The 19667-nt window shown below is 35.7% G+C and overlaps 1 protein-coding gene across 1 annotated transcript; it reads right to left on the bottom strand.

The window, feature by feature from the left end:
• Window positions 1-1134: 1134 nt before the first annotated feature.
• On the bottom strand, window positions 1135-11300 carry LOC116167322 (aminopeptidase N-like). Its single transcript, XM_031482656.1, has 14 exons — window positions 11142-11300; window positions 10527-11008; window positions 10324-10473; window positions 9960-10271; window positions 9727-9910; window positions 3295-3421; window positions 3160-3241; window positions 2919-3108; window positions 2673-2868; window positions 2348-2625; window positions 1957-2303; window positions 1773-1907; window positions 1654-1720; window positions 1135-1490 (listed from the first exon to the last, which is right to left on the bottom strand). Exons 1-14 carry the CDS (start codon window positions 11178-11180, stop codon window positions 1251-1253), a joined length of 2829 nt encoding a protein of 942 aa, XP_031338516.1. The 5' UTR covers window positions 11181-11300; the 3' UTR covers window positions 1135-1250.
• Window positions 11301-19667: the final 8367 nt, after the last annotated feature.

Below are 19667 nucleotides of genomic sequence, written 5' to 3'. Positions count from 1 at the left end.
GTAATTATGGCAGAGGCACTCAGACGGGCATACTGGCTGAGAGTTAATGGAGAGGAGGAATCGTCAAGGGTGATGCATTCGCTTAATCTTTGATGAAATATCTAAAAGTAAAATAGCTCGGTAGGATAACTGAGAGGATAACCAAAACAGTTTGTGATTTAAAAAAACTGTTTAAGATGATAATCCCCGCTCGATACGGAGGCAGGATAATACTAGTAAGGTAAAGCTGAATGGAATCGTGTATTACACAAATGGCGGAGGGCACCGGCTGTGGAGTGTACGGAAGCAATTGACAGGGCTTCATAAACTAGGACAAAAAGCACCCTTGCTCCAAGACGAGGTATACGCAATCCTGACGGCAGTTGCTCAATTATATTAACAGAAAACCTTACTAAAAGGAAAATCTTTAGAGTAACAGACAACAAAGCACCGATTGCAGAATTAGACTCATATGTAGTCGATTCAGGACTTTTCCTTGGATGCACACAAGTACTAAACGCACTAGGAAGCTGTAACACAGTCACAAGTGGAACTGGCCGACCCATCGATTATATCTATTTGCTCTTTTAAGGGTGGCGCTCAAAAATCGAAATTGCTTGTAAATGAAAGCTCTTAAATAGCTCGTAATTCCAGTACAAAATTTAATTTGAAAAAGTAATTCTGATCAGTGGGGGGGGGGGGGCTGAGTCCAAGTAGACTTGGCCACCCCATAAGGAATGTTCGATTCCTAGGGATTTAAGCGAGCTCTAAAATTTTAAGCTTGCGATATGAAAAGCTCCTAAATAGCTCATAAATTGGATACCATTCTTAAATTGATTCACAATGGGGGGGGGGGCTAGGTCCAGCGGGGTACAAAATTCGATTCTAATCATTTTTTCCCTCAGAGCAATAGTTAACGAGTCAAATGCGAAAAGAAACGACATTTTGTCATTTTTGTTTTGTTTTTTGTTTAGAACAATATGTTCGCGGAGTTTCCGGCCAGGGGGACTATGATTTTCGGATTCAGCGGAATTTTTTACATAGAATACACTTGGTTTCGTTGAGTGAAATGACAATGACAACATCCATTCGACTTAACTTTAAGCGATACTTAATTTTGACGGTGCAATCATATGGAATAAAGAAATTGGGTACCTAAATTCATTTATTGGTATGACTAAAGTATTCTGTCAGCTTACAGTTGCATAGGTATCTTTAGTATCTACTATTTTACTTTTAAAAATATCTTAAAAATATCCTAATAATATTGTTTAATACATGAGATTAGTGATGGCATACATAAGTACAGTTCCAAGAAGAAGATTCAGACTGAAACCAAACTTGACTGCACTGTTGTCTTTGTCTTTGTTCAAACTATCGACGTAGGATTGAAGCCATTCAGGGACGACCTTCCCATATTTTGTATTCCAGTCGACATTTTTCTGAATGATGTCCTTTGCAGTGTTAATTTTGTCTTTCGTGTCTTGGTGATCAGCTGCCAGTTTCGTGAACTGAAATTATACGTAGACAATTTTAAATCGCGGTCTGGTTAAAGTTACGTTGTAAATTACACTTCATTTGATATTTGATCGGGCATGCAACACCTTATAGGCTTTATAGTTGACAGGACTGTCAATTAATACCAATATAAACACAGGCATACTATGTACTTACCGCATTTACGTGTTCAGCAGTGTACAATCTGGTGGCAATAGCTTTTAGAATGTCCCCAATAGAAGAACTGAAAATAAAAAAAAATGTAATGCCAACTAAACCATTTCAAGCATACTTACAGTTTCTTTATTTTGTCAAAGTTGGTTGTAATGTATTTAAAAGTGGAATTTACTCCAAAATCACCAGCGTTAATAACAGCTCTAAAGGCAGTAAGTGGATTAACGTTTTCATTGGTTAGTGAAGTCTTAAAGAATCTACAACAAACGTTCATCACTAACTGATGTACACAGCCTTTAGTCGTACTTGTCCAACTTATCCTTATCCTCCGTACACGCAAGACCCGTTAATAGCCTATTACGCGGTAGCTCATGTGTAGCTGAATTAAACATTTCAAAGAGCTTGTCCCAGTCAGTAGTTGCCCCGAAGCGTGCCGCCCCACAGTACACAACACTTTGTAAGTTTGGTGGGATCGACGACGTGTTGGTGTTAAAGGTGTCCATTACGTAATACTTACACTGTTCATTGCCAATTTTGCACAACCACCGCAACAAGGTTACTCTCATATGCGTTCTTGTTATTGCCTCATCGTTATTGTCTGTGGTACCAACGCTCTCCATTGGAGCTCCACTCAAAATGTGATTCATGTATGTCTACAATGAATTTTGAATCCGTGTCGAAGATCTAAGGTGCTTACCTTTAAGTTAGCACGCGCCGTCGAATTGGCTAATCTTTCCTCCAACATCCCCGCGTGTTTCAAAAATGTGGCAATGGGCACGTACTGCTTTTCGTTTCGTAAAAATTTCGTTAGATTAAATGCGTCACCGTACTTCATTTGGCCAATGTTCGCGAAGGTGAAGGTGTCGTCGATGAGCTGGGCCTTATTGTATATGTGAATTTTGGTGTGATCTTTTTCATTCAGCTGTTGTTTTAAAAGATTCCAGTTTTTTTCGTCATACATGACTCTGTAATAACCTAAAATTGAAAGTGAGTGATATCCGAAAGATCTTCTGTAAACGTACCGGTCTGTTGCTTATTAAATAGTATCCACCCCCCCTTCGGCATGTTAGCGAGCTTTCCAGTATCTTCTTTCAGCCAAATTGTAGCAGTAGTGTTCGCATAGCTCTCATCGTTCAAGTCTCCTTCTATGACATAATTAATCGGGATATACCATTTGGACTTATCAGTCGCAATTTCTTCGTCAGTAAAGAATCGTTTCTAAAGTAAAACCAGTTTACGTAATCTTTTAGAAATTGAATGGGCCTTACTTGAGACAGGCTGATTTCGCCTGTTTCGTAGTTTCTGGTGACGGTCAGGAGGGGATAACCGGACTGTGAATCCCAAGAGGTCATCACGGTCTTAACATCGACGTTGTTCATTAATTTGGTCAATTTTTTCTCTTCCAAAACTTTTTGGAACGAATCATACAGGTTTGAGGGCACTACAGCTTCGTATGAGCTGAAATAGATTCAATTAAGGGTGATGTGGTTTACTCCGGAAAACGCTTACTATTTCTCCAGGTAGTTCTTTAATGTAACACGGAAAACGTCATCTGTTACAACGTGACTCAACATTCTTATGACAGAACCAGCTATAAATTAGATCATTACACATACGTACCATAAACTACAAATCGTGACTTACCTTTTTGATAATTAATTAATGAAGGAGCACTTTCGGTATTCATTGGTACTATATTTTTCTTACTATCACCCACCAAAGCCGATTGAACCGCATCCAGAATGTACAAACCTTCCATATCCCAATTTAACTGCAAAGACGAGATTTCAATAGCAAGGGCAGTAAAAAAAACCAATGATTTCACGAGCTTATGAGAATTGCAAAAATTGAAATTATTGCGAAACTATTTTGATATTGGATTTGTATCTTTTTTCCCGATACCTCCACTATTTTTGCAAATAGAACTGGGCCCAAACTTTCCCTACTCAAAACCGTTTCGGTTGTACGAAGAGAAAACTGACCCATATACACGGTGTCCATTTTTCGAGTGCCACTATGGGGATCTCATTTATCTCAAGAGATAGAAAGATGGTTAAATGAGGGCAAAGTTGCCAATTTTCGTGCCGAATAAGAATTTGAAATATCTCCAATAGTTTTGAAGATATCGCAAAAAAACGAAAATTTCTGATTTTCTTATGATAAACTAATCGTAGTAGATATTTCTAATTAACACATTATTCGGACACTTTTTAATGGAGATCTCAAATATGGCATCCTGTTTTTAATAACTGTCAAGATAACGGAGAAACACGTGACAACTTTAGTTTTTCTTATGGGCGCCATTTTGAATTTTCACATTTTGAGATTACGTCTTTTTTTCTCTTTACAACGATATATCACACATGGCGGTTCAGTATCACATTTTTCCTAAAAATACAATTTTTAATTACTTGAGAAGAGTGCTTTGGAAAAAGAAAACGTTCTTTTGTTGTGAACAAAAGGTTGACTTATTTCATGTAGTGCCATTTACTAGGTTTATGCTAGTTGTATGCGAAAATGCCTTTTTCAAGTGCAGATCAAACAGATATGATCCAAATTTACTACACTTCTCATCGAAATGCCCACATGGCTGCTGCAACATACTTCCAGCGTTATCCAGAGCGGCAACAATCTAGTTTGAGGTATTTTTCTTTGCTGCAAAAACTTGGGCGAATATGGTTCTTTTAAAAGATGTAGACAGTAATATGGTGATAGACCCAATGAATAGGAGCAGGCAATTTTGCAAGCGGTAAAAATTTTGAAATTTTGACAATGAACATTACTGGTCAATTGAAAATTCTCATCAATTTCAAGAACGACGACCACAAATACGTTTTAGCGTTAACGTATGGGTCGGTTTATTGGGCGATACAATAATTGGTCCTTAGAGACTCTAAATGCTGATCGGTACCTCCATTTCCTGAGGACATTTCTAACCGATTTTATTGACAATAACGTTCCTCTTCATCGTTTGAACTCGATATGGTTCCAGCAAGATGGCGCACCGCCCCATAATGCTAGGAGGGTTGGGGAATGCTTATCGGAATTGTTCCCAATCATGTTATTGCTAATAATGGCGACGTACGCTGGCCGGCGCGGTCACCTGACCTGTCTCCCTTGGACTATTTTTTGTGGGGAACAATGAAAAATGAAATTTACAAAACATTGCCAGCCGACCTTGATGAACTTCGTCATAGAATTGTGAGCACTCTCAGGAACAAGATTAGAAGAAGGGATGTTTCAAGAGCCATAGCAAATCTTAGGAAGAGAGTGGCACTGTGCTCAGAATTAGGAGGTGGGCAATTTGAACACATGTTGTTATGTATTTTGTTCTAATTTTAATTATAATTCTTGCAAAACGAAAGTTCAATTCTGTTCAGATGAAAATCGAATTTCTACTTCTCTGACAACGCTGCAACCAGACAGATGGATCAAACTGTCAAACATTTGTTCACAACAAATGAACGTTTTCTTTTTACAAAGCACTCTTCTCAAAAAATTAAAAATTGTATTTTTAGGAAAAATGTGATACTGAACCACCATGTGTGATATATCGTTGTAAAGAGAAAAAAAGACGTAATCCCAAAATGTCAAAATTCAATATGGCGCCCATAAGAAAAACTAAAGTTGCCACGTGTTTCTCCGTCATCTTGAAAGTTATTAAAAACAGGATGCCATATTTGAAATCTCCATTAAAAAGTGTCCGAATAATGTGATTAGTTTATCATAAAAAAATTAAAAACGAAAATCAGAAATTTTCGTTTTTTTGCGATATCTTCAAAACTATTGAAGATATTTCAAATTTCTTTTCAGATTCTTATTCGGCACGAAAATTGGCAACTTTGCCCCCATTTAACCAACTTTCTATCTCTTAAGATAAGTGAGATCCCCATAGTGGCACTCGAAAAATGGACACCGTGTATACAGATATACCGGGCGTTACATATAAGTATGCAAAAAAAATGGGTAGTAGAGCTGCCTCCATCGTTTACGAGATACATTATCTGGGAATCAAATCAAAAATGATCTCAGATGATTGGTATAAACTATTTTTACACTATGGTATAAATGAAACTAGATGAAAAGCACAGGGAGAGTGAGATAGCGCGATTGCATTTAGCTTGAAGGTAAATCTGGTTCATTGACTTTGTCAATATCAATGTCTGCTGACAGCAAATATATATTATTATTATTATTATTATTATTATTATGCCTACCACTACTTATGACAAAGAGGAGGTAGAGGAGATTCATGGATGGAAACCATCCTGAGAGACGTAGGACAGCGCAGTTGCCTGTATTTTCATAATAGAATGGAATGCTATAGTAGAGGAATGAAGTGGCGGGATAACTAGAACTTGGTACCAAAAACGAGAGAGAGCAGATAGAATTGTCGAATTTTCTAGGGAAAAGAGTTGGTTTGTTTGTAGCAACGCGGTTTAGACAGGTTAAAAGAAGGCTATATAGGGTATAGAAACGCTTTAAGGGCCATAGGGATTTTAATGGTTATATTGATATATTTTCTCTCCTAATTATTTTACAGCAAAGTTGTAAATGCGCTCATTTATAGTTTTTTGTTGAGGGAAATGGGAGAAATTATAGTTATTTATTATACAAGACGATTGGCCATTGAGTGAATTAACTTTCACGAGATGGTTAGTTTCCCTTTATCGTTGTGTATAATACAAAACTGTATTTTATAGCAGAAACCGTATAAATCATTGTAAAGCTTCTGAATTTAATTTAGAGACGTCAAAATAGCAAACTTAGGTTCTGCCGTCGCGATCGTTCCCATAGAAACAGAATGGTCATATGTTCTGAACGTCATTTTATATCGTGCATTTGAAATAAGAATGACAGATGTCATTAGAATGCACACTCATCTGTTTCACTTTATCTATTCTTACGGTTAAAGAACGGCTTAGTCTACTCATTCAAACCTATTAAAATGTCAATTTAACATATGCTATAAAAATAAAGGAAATTATAAGTATCATTATAAATCCAATTTTTGTTTCAATAATGTCCGCGACACAAGTGATTTTAGTAAAAATCACTGGTGCCGTGAAATTATTGAAACAAAAATTCCATTTTTAAGCAATTACTAATCTCTAATTTATTTATTTTGTCTTGTTACAGGATACCTATTTACAGATTTGCTGTAAAATAATTAGGGGAGAAAATATTTCGATATAAAGAAATTAGCATTGAAATCTCTATAGCGCGTAAATCGATTCTACACCCTGTATACATGGGCGTATAATACTGACTGAAGGTAGGTTTAAAAACAGAACGTTTGCGAATTTCGCGGTGCAGTGATTATGTGTTGCCTATAGCGAAAGTGAAAATAAGACTGAAGAAAAAATATAATGAAATAGGACTTGGGGAGGTTTTGAATTCCTTAAGAATTTTTGAGTTAGCTTTAGAAAAGAATCCACATGGGATTCAACTGTAGAAAATGGTTTATGTCGGGGGGTTTTCTTCGCGGGTTATAGAGAGCGGTTTTGTTCCGAGCGGAATGGGGTGGGGGTTATTGTCCTGTACCGGAGCAACAGTTCGGTTTTAGAAAATGAATGGGACTCAGTTGTGGTTATCAGAACAATAAGAGAGATATGCTTGGAGAACAGGAAAAGTTTGAAAGTGTGTTGACATAGTAAGCCAGTCATTCTATCCCAAAAAACGACAAATAGAAAAAATAATTCCTGTAGTTCCAATATTTTCGGGAATGTGTGGCTGAAGGTCCCCTGATGATGGTGTAATAAAGTCCCGAGCGATTTCGGTGCCACCGGCGGGATGGGAGGGGGTTACAGATACAGTTTTGCAGTTTTTCGGCTATATCCCGAACCGAAAGCTCATAAAATGTTCTACATTTTTTTTCAAAAGCTACGGGTAGAACTTTTCGTCTAGCTTTCCTCAGCATTTTAAACGTACAAGTGGATGGTATAGGGAATTAAATTTCCTTCAAGAATAATTGACATATGTGGTATTTATGCTTCGACAGTTCGACGTTACCTCCGACAAAGATTAAGTGAAATTTCGTGAATGAAGATAAATTCCAATTCAGATGTACCGGATGTACTGTTCCTCGGCCGTATCTCGGGAATCGGTCGTCGTATGACTTAGGGGTAAAAAAATTATTGGGCAATTTTCAAGTTCTAAAAATGACCACCAGAGGGCGTAACTGCCATCTTAAATTTCAAAATTGCATTTTCTTTAAATTTCGCATAAGTTAAAAATTTTTTTTCACATTTTTAAAGAGAACCAGTTTTATCATTTTCCTAAAAACAAGAACTCAGTTATTTCAAAAACAAAGATGGTGTGGGGCGTTCAATTGTTTTGCAATAACCTGCTCTAACTTCTTAACGGTTTGACCGATTTTAACAAATTTGATATCGTTGAAAAGAGCATTCCTTGGGCAAGAAGAATCAATATAGTTAGTTTAGTTGAATCCTTCTCCGCCAGGGGGCTAGTTGACACCATGACCCGAAATCCTAAAAAAATCAAATGGAATGATATGCCTTTTTCTTTATGAAAAAGTAGCCAAATAACATCTAAAGAGGCCAGTGAAAACCGTTTTTCAAAATCTCGTTCCTAACCTCAAATATTGGATACAGACAATGTTGTAAAATATGCCAGCTTTCTTGGACCCACAGCTAGCCGTGCAGTTGGTTCTAGAACAATGGCAAAAAATGGCTTGTAAAATGTGTAGGTGCAGGAGTGACTGGAGAAATGACTCCCTCCAGAACAATGGGGTTGGAAAAGAGGTGACGATGGACACCTTCACCCAATAAGGAACATAGCTCCGCCAGTCCCAGAGAAAAAGTTTTTTTGTCGTTGTTCTACTACCAACTGCAGGGCTGCAAGAAGGCTGGCATATTTTACACCATTGCCTGTCCCAACTACCAATGGATCTTTCCACCAATCTTAACAGAAGATGAACAGGACGTAGGTAGACGATCCTCATAGAGAGGATCGTACGTGCATCTGAATTGGACATTATCTTCGCTTAAGAAATTTCACTTCATTTTTGTTGTAGGTAAAGTGGACTGTCGAAGCCTAAACACCACACATGCCAATTATTCTTGAAGGAAATTTAAGTCCTTGCAACTGTCCACTTTTACGTTAAAAATGAAAAGGTAATGTGCTACAGGAAAAGTTCGCCCGACAACAAAATGGAAAAAAATGTATAAAAACAAAGTTATAGAAAACTTTCGATTTTGATGAGAAATGTTTTTCTTGCAACCCCCCCCCCCCCCCCGCACTCAATTTTCTGGATATAGCCGAAAAAGCGCAAAAATGTATCTCCCCACCCTCCGGCGGCACCAAAATCGCTCAGGACAACATCAGGAGACCTTCAACCACACATTTCCGAAAAAATTGGAACTACACGAATTATTTTTTTTATATTTCCTAGAATGACTGGACTATGATTGTGTAATTAATGAGAATATTGAAAAAAGTGGAGTACCTATATCGGGGACATATACGGTTTGTGAATAATGTAGTAGGTGGTAATGAGGATTGGGGAAAAGACAACGGATTGGTTTTGCTATGAGCAGAGGGGTTAGGCTGGTATGTTTGAAGATAAACACCAAAAAGAGGAAAGTAATGAGTATATAGATGAAGAAGAAAATGTAGTAGTTTGCAGTTGGACTGGTTCAAGTACCTAGGTACTTAACCAGGAGCTGGAAGGGCGCTTGAAAGCAATTTGGATATAGAATTGAGGAAGGGATTAGCAAAGTGTCTTCTCTCTTCTCTGGATCGAAAAACCATATGGTTGTAAAATAAAGAAGTTTTGGAAATGTGTGTCAAACAAAGCCCTTGACAATTTCTATTCATCTGTGTCAATAATTGGCATTTAGAATAAGCGTTTTGAAGATATGGGCAACATTATTTGCTAAGTGCTCTTAATTCGTACTAAAATTATTAGTAACACAAAGGTGCACCCAAAAACTTGAATAATGCTTAAAATCATGGAAAAAGAACCTTTATAGTTTTTTGAGGCATATTTTGAAACGCAAGGGCGCATAAAATTGAGAACGTAACGGGATCGTATAAATCTTTGGTTAAACCTACCATATGTGGAAGGAAGTGTCCTAAGTAATTGGCAAATCCCTCATTCAACCACGTGTACTTCCACCACGCACAAGTAACTAAATTACCGAACCACTGGTGGGCGTACTCGTGCGCAATGATGCTAACAGTAGCCTCACGTCCGGATGTCGTCTGTTCTTGGAGAGGGTAAACCAATCTACTTTTCCTAAAATCGTATTTAAGTAGGGGGTGGTGTCACGTAAATTCGACCTTACCTGTAGGTGACCAAACCCCAATTCTCCATCGCGCCTGGCCAAAAATCTGCGTCTGGAATCGCGATTTGGTCCATTTTACTGAACGTGTACCTAATTCCCGTAAATTCCTCGAGTTTGTTGAGAACTTGAATTCCCAACTTAAGCGAGTATTCCCCTTCTCCGTTTTCGATTGACTCTTTGTCACCAAATACACGTTGTCCTTGCCTAGTTTCTGTAGGGATATACTGGCTTACGACCAGTGCAATTAAATAGCTCGACATTCTTCTCGTTTCTCGGTAAGAGTCTATATACTTGTCGGTTTTCTCGTATGGCCTAAAGTAATGGGCTGGAATGTTGCGTTCGACGCATGTTTTTGAGTACTTACTTTGTGGACATCAGTTCTTCATTCGACAATGACATGTAGTCCTTCGGTCTAACTAAATGAATTGTAAAGTTAGCTTTGAGGTGGGGTTCATCGAAACATGGAAACGCTCTTCGGGCTCCAATGGTCTGAAATTGTGTCGTAGCGAACTCCCTAAAAGTAAATAAAATAATTTTGATCAACTATCATCGGTGGTCAATGCTCACTGTGTTTTGCCGGATTTATCCTTGTATTGTGCCAAATAAAAACCAGTCTTATCTGTTGCGGATAATGTACCAGTAAAACTTGAAAATTCTAGTATGTAGTTAGTTCCGGCAGCTAGCTCCTCTTTAAAAGTTATTACTAGAAATTGAGGGCCAGGCTGTAGAACAAGTTTATCTATAGGTGTCTCTTTTCCATCGGTAACTTTTGTAAGTTTAAAATTTTTATCGACTCCATTTAAATGATTTGCGTGTAAAGTTATGGTTTTAGTTTTTTCTTTTACATGAATTTCAATTTTTACTTTTCCCTCAAAAGTTCTTTTTTTAATGTCTGGATTTAAGGTTATATTATATTTTATAGGAACGACGCTCTTTGGAAGGCGTTCCATCGGCTTTTCCTCCCTAGTCTGAAACGCATCCTCATTGGGACATGTGGACCCCCATGTGCCCATGGCTAATAGTAAAATTATGTACGCTATTTCCTTCATCTGCGAAAAAAGCTTCAATTAATCTATGAAATTACTAAACTGCATCTAGCAATTTGATTCTTGGAAAATGACGCTTAGTGCACTTTATTATGCATCTACAGATGAAACAAGAAACAACCAAGAAAAAACTTACCTTCATCTTCATAGAAAACTTTAACGAAATACTTCTCATTTTTCATATCTGGCTTTATATATAGGTAACCTTTCATTTATCAAATTATAATGAAGCAAATACATCACTTCAGATAATAAATTACACTCAAGTATTTCGAAAACAGTGGAAATCAATTTGTAGAGATTTAAGATTATGGGGTAACTAAATCACAGTTCAAAATAAATTTTTCCAAAAACCACTCCGACAGCCTATGTAATACAAGGTAATTGTAAGCCCAAACAGTTTTTTTTTCTAAATTGCCGACCATAGTGTGACGAGGTAGTGGATTGTGATTCAAAATCACCCACGTCATGAACAATACAATTGAGATAATGCCTATCCCAAAATGCCCCTCGATTGTTGTTTGCTGCAAATGAATCATGTGTACCGGGGGATTTTCTAGACGAAGTAAATTGCCCACACAATAAGTTAACCTCAATTTAAGCCTGGGTACGTATTTCCTTATAGGTCGATTGCATTAATCAATAAATAAATATTTACCAAGTCTATAATAGTACAATGTGGGTTATAGCTAATGAGAAACGTTCATTACTATCTAACAGACCGTATACACAAGCAGAAAATGCATAACAATCAAGGTCGAAATTTTTCGACTCTTCCTCTGACCCAACGTTCTTCTTAGAGGATGATTTGAATGCACTAATGCAAATTAATTACTTGGAATGGTAAAATATCTGAGTATTTCGGCAAAATTTTGCAGTATAATCGATTATCTTGAAAAAACTTCAAAGTCACGTCCTTAAAAATCATAAGTGCTGATATAAAAATTCGAGTTATGTACGTATAAGGACATGGTAACCTAAAACATGCTCTAGACCGTATCCCAAAATAACTGGGTCGATGCATCCAACCAAAATGACCAAATTTTGACAGAATTTCCGAAATCGGTACTTTACAGGAGTTGAATAGAAATAAATCCTGTTCTTGGGACTTTCAAATGATTGGGTAAGCACATAGACTGAAAACGTGAATCATATCATATTGTGATATTCATTTAGAAGTAGACATAGGGATTTCCTATGTCTAGTTTTAAATGACAAAAACTCTACTGAAGAACGTCTAATTTTATGCAACCAAAATGACTAATTAAAATATACGAACATTTTGCTTCAATTAAACAGATATCTCAAAGTTTTCCTTTTGCGGTTGTTGATATATCAGGTACCACCTAGGTAATTTTAGGTATATAGTGATAGTTTCAGCGGGGAAAGTATTGAAGTCTATACCTGCCCTCTTGTTTGTTTTTTTGTGTGTGTTTTTTTTTTCGTTCTAATTTCCGTCATCCCTTTCATTAAGTTTAGTAATAATATATTGTAGTATGAGTAACTTGCCAATAGTGCATATAAATACAAGGTCAATATTAAAAAAATATATTATACCAGGGATTTGTAAACGATTTTGAGCTTCTGTACTCGGATTTGCTATTGATTTCTGATAAAAATGTTTGTGTAGGAGATTTTAACTTTGATCTCTTGAATTTAAGTAAACCTGGAGTGCAACAATATGTTGATATGCTATATAGATTTGATATCACCCAAGTTATCAATATGCCAACGAGTATTTCTAGTTCAAGTAGCACCCTTATAGATCATGTGCTAACATCAGACACTAATTTAATCAAATCTTCTTCTGTGGATCTTAATCATTCTATCTCTGATCATGGTATCATTTTTTTTCAGCTTAATTTAATGTCCTCTTTCAGGAAACCTACCTTTTTAAAGCATAGATTAGATTTCAGGTCAATCAATACAGAAATTTTCACACAAGCTCCGTGGTTAACCAATAATATACGATTGCGTGACAATGCCTTTGGCAAGTTTTGTGCATCAACATTGGATAGCCATTGGAATTACTTTAAAAGCTTGACAAATTATGCCAACAACGCAATTTTAAGGGAAAAACGTGCTTTCATGGAGCATAGTGTTAAAAACCAACGTAATAGCAGTAACGTCTATATAAAAAATTGTTGGATCTTGGTGTAGGTCACAATAGCTCTAGAAAAAAAATTACCTTCTCATTTAACAGACGCTAATAATGCTGTTAATCAGTATTTTGCCTCTAATTTGTCTTTAAGTAAATCTACTAGTCTGAATTTAATACAGTTTTATGAATCTTCTTTGTACAGGGTGGCCAAATAAGAATGCGAGGTACTGTATCTGGGAACCTGTCCATCGTAGAGGCTTGCGGTAAAAAAATTTATTACTAAAACGGCCACGAGAAAAACCTGGAAAATATTTTTAAGTTTCTGAAATGGCCGCTAGGAGGCGTAACTGCAATCTGGAATCTAAAAAAGTGATTTTTCTGTGAATGGCGCTATATTAACCTAACAAAAAATACCCGGTCTTTGAAGACGACGATAATCTGAACCTTTTTTGTTTGACAATTTTTCCTGTATCTCTAAAAATGAAGTGGTGGGGGGTATTCAATGGTTTCCGTAAAGAACACCCTGTATCTTTGAAACGACTGAGCCGATTTTAACAAACACTGACTGACATTAATGGGAAGACTTCAACAATGGTTAATTTGCGATGTGGCGTTCCCCAGGGTTCTATGTTAGGGCCTCTGCTTTTTGCAATATATATTGCTAATATTATAAACAAATTAAAATATTGCAATTACCACCTGTATGCTGCAGTTATATTATGCATTTTATAAATCTGAAGTTGAGAAGGCAAACGGTGAAATAAACGAAGATTTAAATACCTTCCTAAATTACGCTGAACAACATTAATTACATATTGACCCCAGTAAATGTAAGTTTCTATTATTTGGTGCATCAGCTACTCGTGCCGAAGTTTCCTCACTCTTAGATATAAGAATCGGAAATAAAAAATTAGAGTTGGTTCAGGAAGCCAAAAATCTCGGGCTAAGCTTAAACGCGAATTTCAATTATGAAACGCATATCAAAAATTGTTCACAACGGGCTTAGATAGATACATCGAATTAAAGGTTTACTTTCTCGCTCTTCAAAAATTATGCTCTGTCGGTCGCTCGTGCTATCCCATTTTTCATTTTGTCTTTCTAAATTTCTTGAATTAAGAACACAGATTATTCAAAATTCGTGTGTTCGTTTAATTTACGGAATTAGGAGGTTTGAAAGGGTTTCTCACCAGTTAAAGTGTACCATGACTAAACATGGAAAAAAATCGACTTTTCCACTCTGCCACTGCATTTCACAAAATTATATTGTTTAGATCATCACCTTATTATTTGTATAATACAATTACATTTCTAACAGATGTTCATAATTTTAATGTTCGTGGGAAAGATTCCATTACCATTCCTAACCATAACTTAAAACTATTTAAAAAATCATTTTCATACAATATAGCCAAGATCTATAACTAGCTTTCGTAGAACGTTAAACAATTAAAACCGTCTAAATTTAAACAAAAAGTTTACCACGAGTTTTTAACATCTTAGTAATTTTTTTATTAATTTTAGTTTTCTATTAAACGGGATTAAACCGAAAGAATGCAAAATAAATTTACAGAAAAGCTTAAAATTACCATACTTATGAAACGTAACTTGCGAAAATGCAAAAGGCAAAAGATAAACTTACTATTCGGTTAGACGCCAAAAGTGTTTTCCCGAGAAATTTTGGTGCAGTCGATTTTTGGAAAAAAGGAAGGTTATACACTGTCTTTTTTTTGCCCCGAAAAAAAATTGTCTTAGATCGACCCGGAAATTTTCTTATAGAACGTGGTCTGTAGAATCCATAATTTCAAACAGTTCCAAGATTGGGCTACTAGTTCAAAAGTTACAGCCCTTTGAATTTTCTTTCGAAATTGGTTTCTAGGCTATAACTTTTGATTGAGAAGTCTGATCGAAAAAGTACGAATTGTTTTGGATTCTACGCACCAAAATTAATAAGAAAAAATGTTTTCCCGAGAAATTTTGGTGCAGTCGATTTTTGGTAAAAAAGGAAGGTTATACACTGCCTTTTTTTGAGCCCCGAGAAAAAAATTGTCTCAAGATCGACCCGGAAAAAAAATGTCTTATAGAATGTGGCCTGTAGAATCCATAATTTCAAACAGTTCCAAGATTGGGCTACTAGTTCAAAAGTTACAGCCCTTTGAATTTTCTTTCGAAATTTGTTTCTAGTCCGTAACTTTTGGTTGAGAAGTCCGATCGAAAAAGTACGAATTGTTTTGGATTCTACGCACCAAAATTAATAAGAAAAAGTGTTTTCCCGAGAAATTTTGGTGCAGTCGCTTTTTGGAAAAAAGGAAGGTTATACACTGCCTTTTTTTCGAGGCCCTCAAAAAAATTGTCTCAGATCGACCCGGAAAAAAATTTTTCTTATAGAATGTGGCCTGTAGAATCCATAATTTCAAACAGTTCCAAGATTGGGCTACTACTTCAAAAGTTACAGCCCTTTGAATTTTCTTTCGAAATTGGTTTCTAGTAGGGAATGCAATCCCGCAGCAAAATCTCAATCCCGGTATTTGCGGAATTGTTTGATGTTAATCCCGCGGGATCCCGGAATTTGCGGGATCTCGCAAAACCTTAAATAAATTGGCAAATAAGCAATTCTGTGCGGTTAACTTCTGTATTCAAATAAATCGCTAATTATCACAATATTTAACAAAAAAGTACCTTCGGCCTAACTTAGAACTCAAAAAAACCTTACCTGTAAAGCACAAAGGTCTTCTAAAGTGCCTCAAAAATCATAGTACATTTTTAACGAAAAAAGTTTAACAATCAGTTTCATTAACAAAGTAAACCGAGTCGTCCCCTTGGTCGACAAATTCCTCAGTCCCTCAAATCCTGCGGGATCCCGCTCCATTTATGTGCGGGATTAATCTCGCAAAAATGCTCCGGGATCCCGGTATTGCATTCTCTAGTGCGGACAGTAAAATCGTGACGGCTGCTCTATTGAGTATTATACTATGCTCTAAAGTATTTATTGAGACATTACAATGCTGAAAGGAAAGTTAACAATATCTACGGCACTAAAATTATTGAGCCTTATCTTGAGAACACTCGCCCAGATTGAAATGTCTAAAGTTAATAGTCCAGAAAGGCTAATAAATGACAAAATCTTTCGGACGCAACAAAAATAATTGCAATAAAGCAATTTGTTTTAAATCATTCAAATTTTCCTGGCAAATGTCTTACCAACAAGTGTGCTTGGTGGGTTACATGAAAATAGCTCCTCGTGTTATTGCGATTAATTTTTAGATTAATTGGTGATTCAGTTTTTTCCGTTGTTTCATTAGTCTTTTATATCGAATTGTGTGATTCAATTTTTGTAAGTATGCATATCTAACAAGCCTTCCTTATGTAATCGGTTTGTTATCGCGGACACTTGTCAGTAATTAAAACAATTCTATAGAAAGCACATGATTACTCCTTTATCTTAATAAATTACGCCGCATTTTGAAATCTTCAAATATTCTTTAAGAAGACGGTGTACATGAAAGGCTGTTGATTATTATCAATTGGAAGTAAATGTTGAGTGCACTTTTTTGACTCAGCATTTCGTATGTCTTGGATATGTAATTTTAAGCCAGGACTTTAGGCTTTCTAAACACCCCTTCCTCTATATGGTGATTAAAGGTTTAGATTCGATGGCCACTTGTTTTTTAGCTGTATTATTCTTCTTTCTTCTTTAATATTGAGTTTTCGACTGCGCGATATAACTCTTGATTTAATAAGGATTGCAATTTGCAAATATAATTAAAGATGTGCAATTCTCAAGTCAATTTATTAAATTTTACTAATATCAACAACGTTACTTAGTTACCGTATCCTACCATAGTTACCCAAAAACATTTATATCAGTAACCAGAAGTAAGTTGACCTGGTTTCTGTACACATTTGTGGAAAATGAATCTTTCGCCAATCTCTTTGACTGCCGAACACTAGTATCCTGCGTGAGACCTTTTTAATTCCGCAAATGGAAACTGACTAGGGTTCCTCGGTAACTCAAGTTTCTCAATATGTTGTAGATTTCAGGATCTGCGAGGGTTATAAAGAGCGAAACTTTATCTTATCCTCGGTAATGACATTTATGGTAAACTAGTGTACTCTTTTGCGTTTCCACCTTATTGTTCTATATGGAGGCAATTAACGTCATAATAATAATAACTTAAAAACACCACCCTGTATAATGGGTTAGGTTTACACAATAGAAAAGATAGACAGAAGCTTGAAATTAAAATTTACCAAAGCATTTAATATTGAGAAAGAGTATTCCAGGTTTTCTTATGTTTACGGGGACGATTTTTGACGCAGAAGTAAAATGACACTCCAATGGCGATTTTTTTTGATGCCAAACTAACAATTTTTGTTCGGGGTGAAAATTCCCAGCAGATATTCTGTAAATAAAACGTTTACTGTATATAATTGACATCAGGCGACTAAAACTGCATTATTCCATGATTCATAATCTCGACACCTGAATGTATTTGTTGAAGGACGACCGGTAATTACAAAAATTTCGTTATCAGTCTAGCTTCAAATTCTTTGTGAATCGGTCGCGTTGTAATAACGATTTGATCCATTTTGTGTTGCGAATTATGGAGATGGGGAAAAGGGTAAGTTAGCTTTGTTTTTAACTATTCTAAATGCAATTTCTCCCAAAATAATTCTCAAAAGTGTGGAATTTTATATGCAAATAAGTTTAGAAATCGATGATACAAAACGGCGCATACTGTGTGTTAATTAACTTAAATGAACCAAAACGGAAACGTTATAAAGACCGAACATCCTTCGCGTTAGTTAATTACATCGCAAGTTGATAATATTCCCGAAATTTCGCAAACTTGAGTGAGGTAATGGTATCAAACATAATCAAGTTTTAAATTCGATTAATTAGTCAGACTGCCTCCAAATTATAAAGATCGTTACGTATAACGTTCAAACTTTAAGGATAAAAACGTTTCTTTTGCCAACGTTCTCTTCATTATGAATCAATTTTGGTTGATATTTAATTATCTGCGTTTTTACGCCCGTAGGTACATTTTCAATTTCGCATTTTGAATTATTTTTTTGGTCAAAAATGAAAGTGGAAAGAAATTGTAAGGATATTGCAATTTTCTGAAGGTTGTGGCGATCGATTGCTGCATATGCCTTTAGCACATTTACTCAAAGGACAAAGTGCTTTGGCGTCCCGTTTGTTCGTAGATACGAGTAAATAGCAAATACGGACTATTTCAGTTCAAGTATTCCAATGTAGTTTCTACCGATATGATTGAGCATTCGGCATTTTTGTTCTGCTGGAACGGCGTTAAGAGTTAGAACGTGCCTCATCAATAAAGCTTATCCGCAATAACAGTTTACACGAGATTTTATTATGTCGGGTGGTGTCTTTAAATCGTGTAGAAAAGAAAGGCAGATTTGTTTATTCGAATTTAATAATTTGGGGAACGGATGAAGATAGTCCTTTGCTTTGCTTAGGGAATCTAGTGGTAAATTTTCGTTTCGTACGAAGGGGTTGATTTAACGGGTGTGAAAAAAAGGGGCCAATACTAAAATTTCTGAATATATACGAAGCGCATTTTTTTTGGATTCTTTATATACTGTATGAGTTTCTCATTTGAAGCATTTGGATCTCGGATACCATAAGAGAGAGAGATTTGGTTAAATGGAAAGAGTTGTCGTTTTAAAAGCTTATGTATTTTAGATATGCTTTTGTTTTTGAAAAAAATCCACAGTTTACTAGATACGAGCGAAAAACAGATTTAGTGATTTTTCTTTTAACTGTTGTAGAATCGTTTTAGAAATACAGCAAAATGACACGAATAAAAGCTTTAGACATTTTAATGCTTAACATGACAAACGTACTAATTTCCTTCTAAATTTTACAATTTTTGAGTTAGAATACAAACTTTTTTTTAAATGGTAGTCATAGTTGGCTTTGACATTTTTAGAAAGGAAAAATTTTCCTCTTTATAACGATATATAAGGCGTATGCGTTGCAGGAATTTTCATATTATTGAGAGGTAAATAAACAAAACTTGCCATGGAAATCAGTATCTAATGAGATAGGTAATAGTGTAAGATAGTGTATTGCTATCAAACCACAAACAATCGAAACGTTATTGGTACTTTCAAAGCAAGTAAAAAATATGAAGAATAAATTTTTTTCATAAATCAATATTTAACAAAAAATTCCCTCTTGTATACCCCATCGCTTTACACACTGTATCACTATAAACAGAAAAAATGCACTTTGTAAAAATGTCAAAGCCAACTATGGTTGCTATTTAAAAAAATGTAAGTTTGCGTTATAACTCAAAAATTATAAAGGAAGAATGGAAATTAATAAATGTATCTACGATTTTTGTTCTTTGAATATTTTTGTATTTTTAATAATAAAACTGTGGATTTTTTTCAAAAAACAAAAGCATATCTTAAATAAGCTAATATATGGTTTCCGAGATCTCAATGCCTTAAAATGAAAAAAAAAACTCACCCTGTATAATGCATAAAGAATTTTAATTGAAAACAATTTTCCCTTGGTTTATAAAAACGATC

Source organism: Photinus pyralis, unplaced genomic scaffold, assembly GCF_008802855.1.
Source record: "Photinus pyralis isolate 1611_PpyrPB1 unplaced genomic scaffold, Ppyr1.3 Ppyr1.4_LG3b, whole genome shotgun sequence".
NCBI lineage: Eukaryota > Metazoa > Arthropoda > Insecta > Coleoptera > Lampyridae > Photinus > Photinus pyralis.
This window is presented reverse-complemented; position numbering and strand designations above follow the sequence as displayed.